Below are 12,279 nucleotides of genomic sequence, written 5' to 3'. Positions count from 1 at the left end.
CAAACCATTTTATTTGTTGTGTTTCAATAGCGTGTAGTACAGATTCTATGCCCAGTTCTTCTCTAACATCTTCATTTCTTATTTTGTCTCGTCGTGTTATTCCTTTGACTCGTCTTAGATATTTCATATCAATGGCTTGTATCTTGCTTTTTAATTGCTTTGTTAAAACCCAGCTCTCGCTTCCATATATCAAGATTGGTCGGAATTTTTACCAAGTAACAAAAACAAAATATTTTGTATTTTGAGAAAAATTTCCGAAAGAAAAATTTAAACGTCAAAATAACATACAATATAGGCATATCATAGAAGTTCCATTAATAAATAAGGTCACTCTCTGTAAACTTGTAGTATGGAGTGTACCAAGGAGGCTTTTCCTCCGAATGCGTTCTCACTTAATTTTCTACGCAGGTGGACAAATTTGTCAAGTATCACCTTAAATTTGACAAGCAATACTACTGATTATTTGGATCAGTTCAGATTTATCAACTGGTCTTATAAAGAATTAATTCGAGACTTTTTTTGAATTGGGGAGATAGGAAAAGGATCTTTTTTGGTAGCACAAGCGACAGCGTAATTAATATTCAAGTCACCGCACAGAATTTTTCTGCTTTTATTAGGCAGGTCGTTTAACAAATTTAACAGGGCCTGAAAAAATAGTTCTGTGGAAGAATGAGGTGATCTATAAATGCAAGATTAACATTCTCGCTATAAACCAATAAAAACTCAAAAAAGGCTTTATTCAACAGAAAGTCATATTTTGTTATAGGAGAAAAATCATCATTTGTAGAAAGAATTAAGGTGCCACCATGAGCTGAACTTGGACGATCATACCTATCAATTGTGGCATATTTTTCTACAAAATACAAAAAAAGGCTCGTTGACTTCAAGCCAATGCTTCTCAAATCCTAATTCCTCTAGAAACAAAAATAATTCATCTGTTTTATATCTTATAAAACAAATATTAATCAGAACTATGCTAAACTTGTCACCACTAAAATAATTTGAGGTTTTTAGTCCCACAGAACAAGCCGTATTATTTAAAAATTTCGTTTTAGAGAGACAACGGAATAGTAATTTCGGTGATTTCCCTTGATTTTTGCAGGTGAATAATTTTTTCCGAATTGAGAAAAAACCTAAAAGCAGTTTTAAAGACCTCTTTAAAATTGTGTTTTAAAAAAATCAAATAGTATAATACGTGTTTTACAAAATTTATGTGGTAGTGACTACCCACACAAAATAAATAATAGGTAATAAATCATGGCCCCAATTACGATTTTTTTCGGGCTCTACTATTTTTTCACTGCAATTGTTTTCTTTGATTTACTTGTCGAAACTATCAAATTGGTTAACACTGACAATTATGTATTTGATCGTAACTGCATTATGTTAATTAAATCCTAAAGTATTTAGTTTTATTAATTACTTCCATATTTTTAAAGGAAACTTGCACTTGTATCTAATTATATTATCTATTTTTACTTTCAAAAGCAAATGCACGCATTAACCACCTGGGTCATTATATGTATCTATTGAATTACAGATAAAACACTTATAATTCTAATATCCGAACACTTAATATTTCCGGAATTTTTAGTATATAAAAACAAAAGTATTAGTGTAAATTCAGTTATATGTACTCATATACCAAGATGATAGCAAACAAGTTGTGTTTTATTCTAGTACTTTTCTATAGTCACCAAGCTTATGGAAGGACTAGCCAAGGTAAGCTCAACAGAAAATATACTAAATATCTTTCATTATCTACGTTATGACTCAATGAAAATTGCAGTTAATTTATAACTGAATTTTTATTTCTATAAAATGGTTAGTGACCTAATTAAGTTTGTCATCATCATCATTTGGCTCTACAACTCTATGTGAGTCTTGGTTGCGTTTACTATTTCCCTTCATTGTTGTAGGTCTTGAGCAGCTATTTCCCATTGCTGTGTTCCCATTTTGCATAGATCACTGGCTACTGCATCCTTCCATTTCTTTCTTGGGCGACCAACAGACCTTCTGCTATCGGGCCTTTCCCAGAATGTGGCATTCAGGAGTCTTTCGTCACTCATCACGTACATCATTGTGTATTCTTCTCCATTCTCCTGTTGTCTCTTCTCGGCAAGGCCCAAAAATAGTCCGCAGTATCTTTCTTTCCAGTACCAGTAATTTTGTCGTTTCCCGCTGGTTCATGTCTCCCTTCCATACGTTATTGTGGGACGAATTATTGTCTTGTAAACTCTTATTTTTGCTGGTATTGAGAGTATTTTTTATTTAAGTACGGTCAATAATAAGTAATATTATCTGTTTCCTGCAATGATTCTGGCTGCCACGTCCTTTTCATATTTATTTTCAAATGTTATGATCGCTCCCAGGTACTTGAATTCTTTGACGACTTCAAAGTTGTATTTATTAATTTTAACGTTTTGTCTTACCCTTGGTCTTGGGTTCTTCGTAACCACCATGTACTTGGTCTTGTCCTCGTCGAACTTCAGACCAACTTCCTTGGCTCCGTTTTCGAATAGAGTGAAAACTTCTTTTGCATCTCTGGTGCATTCTGCAATTGTGTCCACGTCATCCGCAAACGCCAATAGTATTTTTGATCCTTGGGCGGCAAATTCGTTTGTCAGTTGTGGTTGAGCTTTCCTTACCACATGTTCCAGTGCAAAATTAAATAGCAAGGGAGCGAGATGATCTCTTTGTCTAAGCCCGGTGTCAATGAGGAATTCCTCCGACGTGGTGCTCACCTGTGCTAATCGTACCAGCTTTCCAGGTACTCCCATTTCTACCATGGTCTCCCACAATGCTTCTCTGCTAACAGAATCGTAAGCTTGTTTAAAGTCCACAAAGATTTGGTGTACATTGCGGTTGAATTCCCAGTTTTTTTCCAACACCTGGCGTAAGACGAATATCTGGTCTATGGTCGACCTTCTCGGTCTGAATCCGCTTTCATAGTCGCCTATTTTTTCCTCTGCGTATGGAGTTAGCCTTCTAGACAGTATTATGGATATAATTTTGTACGTTGTGTTGATTAACGATATTCCTCTATAGTTCCGACATATTTGTTTGTCTCCCTTCTTGTGGATAGGCACTATATGGCTTTCATGCCAGTGTTTCGATATTTCTTCTCTTTCCCAGACTTCTCTTATAAGATAATATATTTCAAGGTGGAGCTTTTCTCCCCCTTTTTTTAGTAGTTCCGCCTGTATGCCGCCTGGGCCTGGGGCTTTATGGTTTTTAGGGACGAAATTGCGGACTTTACTTCAGCTAGTGTGGGCCCTGGTATTTCAAGTTCACAAATTTTTTCCATGATTGCTGATGTATTTTTTTTTTTCAAATCCTTTTGGCTTTGTTTTTAGCTTCTCAGTAAATTTCTTCGTTTTTTTTGTCCAGATTCAGCTTCAGAGTTTTGTGTACCTTGAGGCAAAGAACATAATATATATAAATTGTATATATAATAATATAATAGTCTCCCGTTTTATACCGCTGTCGCGGCTTTGGGAGTATAGCAGGGTAGTCTGCTATATCTAGGGCCTACGGTATACAAGGAAGGTAACATGGCCAGTGCTACGCTTCAACCGTCTATTATTACCCCTGGTTTTACCCAAGGTACTCATTTTTATTCAGGCTGAGTCGACCTGGGGCCTATAGACATTTTTAAAATGTCTAGATGTCCTTGCCGGCGGTGGGATTCGAACCCCGGACCACCGGCTTGCGAGTCAAGCATCCTACCGCTTGCGCTACGCAGGCCCATAAATTGTATATATATATATATATAAATATTTATATATATATATATATATATATATATATATATATATATATATATATATACAAATTGTAAACATTATAGTAACTACATTCAACATGCTAATTTCCCCAAAAAAAGACAAAATGCATGGTTCTAACAGCAAGTTTACTAAGATGTAAATTGGAGCTGGAAGGTCAGATAATAGAACAAGTGATGGACTTTAAATATATAGGCATCATATTATCTAATACCGGAAAGGTTGAAACAGAGGTAGCAGATCAAGTGAATAGAGCAAACAGAGCCGCAGGTTGCCTGAATGAAACAATATGGAGAAATAAAAATATCGGAGAAGAAATGAAAGGCAGAATTTACAAAACAGTCATCAGACCAGTAATGACATACGCGGCAGAAACACGACCTGAGATAGAGAGGACAAGAAGAATATTAGAAACAGCAGAGATAAAAACACTTGAGATGAAAAAATTGATGGTAAAACACTATGGGACAGAGCTAGAAGTACAGATATATGACGTAGGGGCGAGGTGGAGAACATCTAGGACTGGGTAAGAAATAAAAGAGTAGAATGAAACGATCATATAAGCTGAATGACAATAAATAGAGTAGTAAAGACAGCAAGTGACGCTTCTTTACTCAGGTCTCAAAACCATAGGTTACTATGGGTCTAATTAATGTTCTGTAGATAGTCATTTGGTTCTTTTGTCTAATAATTTCGTCATAATATTTTAATAAATATTTCATAAATGTTTAATGTTATATACAATTGGAATTTTGTTGATACGTACTGCTGAGTTTTTGCCTGTTTTACTAAAAATATTAACTTAAAATTATTTTCTTCTTTTAAAATTTTAGGTGACGTCGTTGAATGGCAGGATTATAATCCTGATTCAATCCCCGACGATGCAATCCCATCTGGAGAAACTATGGACCATGAGGATACTTATATTGGATTAGTTCACTACAGTAATGAACAATTTGAGGGTTTCATACCTACAAGTATTATCGCAGGACAAAAATGTGTGCATATTGCTGTAGGTTTAAAAGAGATCGAAAAAATTTGCGATAATATCAAGGTAATACTAATATAATCTTATCTTATATTATACTTTATTGGGCATTGAGAAAGTTATAAACTCTAATAATGTATGCTAATTGCTTACAAGGTGTGAAGAAAAACCAACTGTTGTATATGTACGTGTAATGTAATGAAAATGGTGTTGAATGTATTTTATGGTCATTTATTTCACTAATTAAAAACATATATGTGTGGTAACCTACATAACGTAACTCCGTAAGTAATGAAGAGAGTAACGTCCCATGACATCTGTCAGCGTCCAAGTGTCATGTTATAGAACTACTAAAATGTCAAGTATATAACAAGTCTCCTCATCGTAAGAAAATGCTAAACTTGTAAGGTTAATGAATTAAAAACAAAAACATATTATGTTTTGTATTTAATTTATTTAAATACGCTGTGAACAGAATGGATTGTAGTCTCAGTCATCTTTTAAAGAATTTCTTGTAGATTCGACCGTCCTCGTCACCAAGCTGGTGTATATGTACGTGTAATGTAATGAAAATGGTGTTGAATGTATTTTATGTTCCTTTATTTCACTAATTAAAAGCGTGTGTGTGGTAACCTACATAACGTAACTCCTTAAGTAATGAAGTGAGTAACGTCCCATGACATCTGTCAACGTTCAAGTGTCATGTCATGGAACTACTAAAATGTCAAATATATGACACCAACCGTCACTAAAAAAATTTCGGTCAATCCGATAGCAGTCCTTACTTTGGTGTACGCTCCCTCATACATATCCTTCACGAGCCTTACGTACTTCTAAGGAACCCATTTCTCTCTCATACATCTCCATAGCTCTTGTCTAGAAACTGTGCAATACGCCTTCTCAAGGTCTATAAATATCAAATGTTGCTCTCTTTTTTTATCGTTGTATTTCTCTATCAACTGTCTCAATACAAACAGGGCATCCGTTGTCTTCCTTCCTGGCATAAACCAAACTGTTCTTCTCCTATCGATTTATCTTTCCTTCATCGATGTCCTAATGATACCATCACATCCTCTCTCCATGCAGTGGGCATCCTTTCTTCCTCATACAACCTACTTATCATTTGCCACACAATATCAACCCCTTCCTCTCCTAGAGCCTTCCAAACCTCCACAGGTATTCCATCAGGTCCCACTGCCTTACCGTTCTTGGTCCTATTTAACGCCTCGACAACTTAATCTCTCGCTATCCCCGGTATTAAATTATCATTTGGTATCCCGCATCCTCTGCCACTTTTGTTGTTCTTCATTTAGCAACTTATTAAAGTACGCATACCATCTTTGCTTTATTTCAACATGGGTTCTTAAAACTCTTCCATCCGCATTCTTAATCTGCTGCACGTGTGTTAAGTCCTTTGATGACTTGTCCCTTGCTTTAGCAATGCTGTATAATCTTTTTATCCCTTCGGATGTCATATGATACATCAATGATACGCTCATATAAAAATAATTATATACTAATGACAGTAAACTATGAGATATTAGATATCAACTTTTATTTGTCAGTTCATTAATGTCTGTGTCCCGTTTTACGTTTTGGTAAGTCATATATATACATATTTTACAATAACTGTTTGTTCTTATGCATGTACATTTTAGAATCTTGACAAAGCAAGGGTTTCCTGCCGAAACGTTGATTGCTATGGAAAATAAAATCTAGTTTTACATGTAATATATATCTTATTGAACCTAAACCCAAGAAATACTAATTTTATATTAAATATAGTACGGTTCAAGAAACTCAAAACTAATTGAGTAAAAATATATAGTGAATATATATATGTATATATATATATATATATATATATATATATATATATATATTTTCTTTTTTAAACTTTATACTTTAAAGTGGATTCTCTTATATTGCTTGTCTATATCATGATTTTTATGTTTGCCTAGTCAAATGTACCTACTTGTTCTCTAGATACATTAAAAAATGATCATTCTTGTAAGCAAATTTTTTTCATAAACAATTTTAATCAACTAGGGATTTAGAGAGAACTTTAAATGATACTTGTTATTTTTTAGATTCTAGTTGGAAAAAATGATTACTTAAACAAACTCTTTTGGGAGTATGCTAGACCTTCATATTTTGAATCACTCTTTGACTCTGATGATTCCCGCCCAGTAAGAGCTGGATGGGAATCACTTGCCCTCAATTACAATTCTTCGCTATACCTTGGAAGACAGTTCTTTTCTGGCAGAAATTGGGTAGGAAAAATCTATACCAGCTATCCCGTCGCCGATGACAATGGTTGTACTTTTTATGTTTATGAAGAATATCGCAATCAAGATAAAGTTGAAGTTTATGGAGGTGTTATGTACGAAGTTTTGTTATTTAAATATTAACAATAAAGTAAATATTTTGTGAGAAAATAAACGGCAAAATTAAAATTATATCAATTTATTAATATTATCAATTATTATATCATTTTTTTTTGTAAATTCTGTTGAGAGTTAAGACAACTAAAAATTCTGTTGTTAATCGAAATAATGAATGTACACTTCTATTAATAATGAGATGTGATGGAAATTTTTGTTTTGTATGTCCGAAAATATCTGTCAAAATATAAGTAGAAAGTAGGAACGTGGAAATAACCCTACATGTTGTACATTGTTCACAGATTCGCAGATCAATAAACAAATCAATATAAAAAACGAAATAAATATAAAGTATCTGGTAGGAGTACAATATAACCAATTATGTCAAACTGGACAACAGATACATTTAAAGAATACAATTGCAAATTTGTGGCCAATTTCAATCGAACATCTCGGAACTCGGACATATTAACTGATATAGTAAAGTGGCAAAGAAAATGTGTTATATATTTTTAAACTTTTATTTAACAGTGATTAGCGATGAAACAGTTACAAATAATTAATTAGTAAAATTAAAATTGATAAATTTTTTGCGGCAACTAAAAAGAAAGGACAAAGAAATGAATACATAAATAAATCATGCAGTTCAACTACAAATAATGAGAAATTGGAAAACTATCAGAATAAAAGAAATACACGAAGAAATACAATTAACGGAAATTTATGAAAATAGCTGCAACGTAGTTTTATTGAAAATTGAACTTTTCGATTGAGCTCAGAATAGCAAAAAGAGACTCGTGTATGAATGCATTATTAAAAAAAAAAAGGTACGTGAATACACTCCTACACAATGGCGAAGAAAGCCTCAAAGAACTTATATGGGTGCAATTTCCTGAGTCTAAAATAAAACTAATACCACTAGACACATGTCAGCTGACTGGATTTAATACCATAACTTATGGTTCTAGGGAAAACTGGCGTAGGGCAAAAGAAGAGATAATAAGGACAAAATCAAATGGTCAATTAAGTCATTTGAAGCATATCAATCACTGGGTGCGGATAATCACGGGACTTATCCAATACGTCTACAGAAGAGAAATGACCTTCTGTACAAAAAATGATGTATGATACTATAGGCTAGCTTAGAAGTGGGATACATCTCAAAAACAGACTCTTATAACGATGGCTTTATACTGAAACCTGACAAAACCGGACAGGAAAAAGCTCCTAAAGCCGATGAGATTAAAGTCCGAAAAGGACATCAGGGACAGTATCGAGCAGACCTCTTTACGGAAACGGCACTGCACCATTTCGTACAGAGGGTGATGTACGTTCTGGAAAACGAAAAGATGATGTTGGATACATGCTGAGGAGCTGTTTCATTTACGCAACTCAGGGGGAGTCTTATCTCCTTTCTTATGGAATCTTGACATGGAGAGCTAATAGCCAGACTCATCAACAACAAGCATGCTATTTTGTTCTATGTCGATGATCTGGTCATGTAGGCTAACGCCAAATTTATTAGCTTACAGTCTCAGATACAATACAAGAGACTGTGACTATAGTCACAATGGACTTCAAATGTCTGCCTTAACATAAACCCCCAGAAATAAAAAATCATGAAATTTACCAGGAGAAAATGGAAGCGGTTGGTTCCTTCAAGCCTAAATAGTATACATCCAACTCTGGCGAGTGAAGTAAAGCATCTTGGGGTAATATAATAATATATTAACCAATAATTACTTATGCATCAGTCATATGGTGGCTAAAGAATTAACAAAAAACTGCCATCCAAAAAGTGGTTGATATTGTTGGATGTAAATAATGTCTGATGTCTTTAATTGGAATCTATTTATATAAAAGGTTAGGACGACAAGTCACACTATGCTACGTCACCTAGAAAAGAAATCTGAACTACCAACATCTGATCTTACTCGGAAATTTTACTACTTCATCAGTAATTAATTTTTTCGCAACATTGCTAAAAACGTAAGATACTGTAGTTAGAAGGTAAGATTTAGATACATTTACATTAGATTCTAACTCGATGATTTACATATACACTTACAGTCCATCTAATTTACTTACCGTTGCACGTCATTATCATTGACAGAGATCGAAGTTGACATAGTTGCCAAAGTATAAAAAAATCCTGAATACATTTTAAGTCAAATAGGTCACATAATTATTGCAAAAGTGGATTATACAACAAAACAAATTAATATTTAATGTAAATAAAATGAAACAAAACAAGAGTTAAAAAATAATCTTGTTAAAAACAATTTTAGCCGCTTGTATGCGTCGTATTGTTGTCGTAGCTAGAGTGGACCTAGGAACTTATCCACTCTGCTATACGCTCTGCTCTGGAATATTTCGTGAATTCGGTGTACGAAACACCCTAGGCACTTATCCCTTATTCAAGTTGGTACGTTGAATTGTTGTTCGAAGGATAAAATAAAACTAATTCGTAGAAAGTGAAGACAAAGCCTCAGAGTTTAAGGTAGGTGGAGCAGCGCCCCGCTAGTCGGCTCCCTAGAGTTTAGGGCTCTAGGAGAGACCGAGGTAGACTGTCCTTTGGTTTGGAAATCAATTAATATTTATACATAATATTTTATAAGATTCCAAAGCAAAAGACTAATGAAAACAATTGGAAAAGGAAGGAAGGCGGGGCGATGCGCGCCAAGAGTGCTCATTGGTCACTCTTGACCGAGAACTTGGCGACATCCCCCCTCCTTTCGAGACTCTGAGGCTGTGGAAAATTTTATTGAAAAATTTAAAATATTACAAGTTTAAGAAATGCGAAAAAAATATATAGAATAATGAATAGAGTAATTTAAAAGTGTCCAAAATAAATTCAAAAAGTTCGTAACTCACATACAACACTTATCCTGAACCTGGGGGGGGGGCAGATGTTACTGCATCTCCCTCTGCGGCATGCTCCATCAACGGTCGGTGTATTATTCCTCCCAGCGGGTTCGTCTTCTTCTCTGCTATCCGGGTTCCATCCGCTTATCCTGGGGTCTCGTAGGCGAGTTTGCCTGGGGCTCCGTGGTGATGCGGACCACATATCTGGAGGGCAGGCAGGGACTGTGGCTACTCCAGGATTTTCGTAGCTTCCGGGGCTTCAAAACGTGGAAGAAGGCTGGCTCGCTGAGACACCTGGTACACTGAAGGCATCAGGATTGCTGCAAAGCTCGATGGCGGAGTGTTAGAATATAACTTTCTAACACTCCGTGGCTCTTCCCACTGTTCACTTGACTTTAACCCATGTTAAAGTCAATGGAGTGTTGCCTTCTGTGGGTCAGGAACTGGGTCGTAGGTTCAGATTTTAATCTTTTTGTTGGGCGCCATGTCGTCGTAGCTAGAGTGGATCTAGGAACTTATCCACTCTGCTATACGCTCTGCTCTAGAATATTTCGTGAATTCGGTGTACGAAACACCCTAGGCACTTATCCCTTATTCAAGTTGGGACGTTGAATTGTTGTTCGAAGGATAAAATAAAACTAATTCGTAGAAAGTGAAGACAAAGCCTCAGAGTTTAAGGTAGGTGGAGCAGCACCCTGCTAGTCGGCTCCCTAGAGTTTAGGGCTCTAGGAGAGACCGAGGTAGACTGTCCTTTGGTTTGGAAATCAATTAATATTTATACATAATATTTTACAAGATTTCAAACTAAAAGACTAATGAAAAAAATTGGTCGTATAAAGATGTAAAATAGAATACTTAAACAAAAACAACACTTTTTTCATTACTTATTAACATTAGTCAACACCGCAACTGTCAAATAAGTTTTACCAATTTATGCCAAAATATCTTTACAGGTGGGCATATATTGTAACGGTTGGTAAATGTTATTTGAGCTGATTATGTTTTATTTACTTTTGTTCTCCATTTCGTATACCAATCACTAAGTATGTTCAGATGATGTTGCAGGTTTTGTGAGGCTTGTATGGGATCTTCATTTACAGCTAGTATTGCTACGTCGTCAACAAAGGAAGCGATTGTAGTATTATTAGTCTCTGGTATATCGGCTGCGTAGAGTGAGAAAAGCAGCGGCCGTAGAACACTACCCTGCGGGACTCCGGAGTTGATAGGGCAGAGGTTGGATTGTTGGTCTTTGAATTTTACAGAGAAGTATCTATTTGATATGTAGGATTTAAGTAAGAGGAAATAGTTACTGGATAGTGCTATTTTTACTTTGTAAAGCAGACCTCTGTGCCAGACTTTGTCAAACGCTTGTGAAATGTCTAGAAATACAGCGTTGCAGTATTTCTTTTCTTCAAGACTTTTTGATATTTCATTTATCATTCGATGAACTTGTTGGGTAGTGGAGTGATTTTCCCGAAAACCAAACTGATGTTTTGGAAGTATTGTTAGGAATTCATGATCTGCGTATATCCTTTGTAGCAGCAATCTTTTAAAAACTTTGCTTACGGTAGAAAGTAGGCTGATGGGTCGATAATATGTTACTTCATTGGGCTCTTTTCCTGGCTTGAGGATCATAATGACTTCAGCAAATTTCCATATTTTTGGAAAGTATGATAAGCTTAGCATGCGGTTAAATATAACTGTTAGCAAAGTAATGGTCTTGCGAGGAAGTTGTTTTAGTACTTGTGCCGAGATTAAATCATAACCTGGGGCCTTTCGTGAGTTGAGTTTGTTTATTTCTTGCCTGACTTCTATAGGAGTAAAACTTTTAATTGGGAGGGACATTTGACATGCTGCGCTAATTAGTTCTTCGACTTCTTCATCAGGGTCTGCTGGCTCTGTTTGAAATACGTTTGCAAGATGTTTAGCAAAGACGTCCGCTTTTTCTTTGTTGGAACAGGCCCATTCGCCATTTGGTTTACGGATGGGAGGAACAGTTGTGTATGGTTTCTTAAGCTTCTTAGTCGCCTTCCTTAACGTCTGGTCATTTGCTGTAAGATTTGTAATTTAATGTTCGAAGTTTTCGTTATTTGCGGCTTTGATGGCTACTCCAAGTTGCCTACGTAGTCTATTGAATATACGTAGGTCTATGTTGTTTCTAGATCTTTGCCAAGTTCTCCTTGCACGACGTTTTTCAGCAATGAGTTGGCGAATGTGCAGAGGAACATTTGTGGTATGTGTTGGTTTGCGTTCAGTT

At 35.5% G+C, this 12,279-nt stretch overlaps 1 protein-coding gene across 1 annotated transcript; it reads left to right on the top strand.

The window, feature by feature from the left end:
- Positions 1 to 1,567: 1,567 nt before the first annotated feature.
- LOC140436145 (uncharacterized) lies at positions 1,568 to 7,242 on the top strand. The gene is made up of 3 exons (XM_072524853.1): positions 1,568 to 1,722; positions 4,619 to 4,839; positions 6,864 to 7,242. The coding sequence occupies exons 1-3, from the start codon at positions 1,632 to 1,634 to the stop codon at positions 7,182 to 7,184; spliced, it is 633 nt and encodes a 210-aa protein (XP_072380954.1). The 5' UTR covers positions 1,568 to 1,631; the 3' UTR covers positions 7,185 to 7,242.
- The last annotated feature ends 5,037 nt before the right edge of the window (positions 7,243 to 12,279 follow it).

The sequence above is a fragment of the Diabrotica undecimpunctata genome, chromosome 3, assembly GCF_040954645.1.
Source record: "Diabrotica undecimpunctata isolate CICGRU chromosome 3, icDiaUnde3, whole genome shotgun sequence".
NCBI lineage: Eukaryota > Metazoa > Arthropoda > Insecta > Coleoptera > Chrysomelidae > Diabrotica > Diabrotica undecimpunctata.
Note: the sequence above shows the minus strand (reverse complement) of the source record. Positions and strands in the feature narration are given on the sequence as shown.

Bases quoted from the DNA above. Each gene is read 5' to 3' on its own strand.
- LOC140436145 (XM_072524853.1), top strand. From the start codon at position 1,632: ATGTACTCATATACCAAGATGATAGCAAACAAGTTGTGTTTTATTCTA. The intron at 1,723-4,618 runs GTAAGCTCAACA...TTAAAATTTTAG, and splicing joins TTATGGAAGGACTAGCCAAG to GTGACGTCGTTGAATGGCAG. The intron at 4,840-6,863 runs GTAATACTAATA...GTTATTTTTTAG, and splicing joins AAATTTGCGATAATATCAAG to ATTCTAGTTGGAAAAAATGA.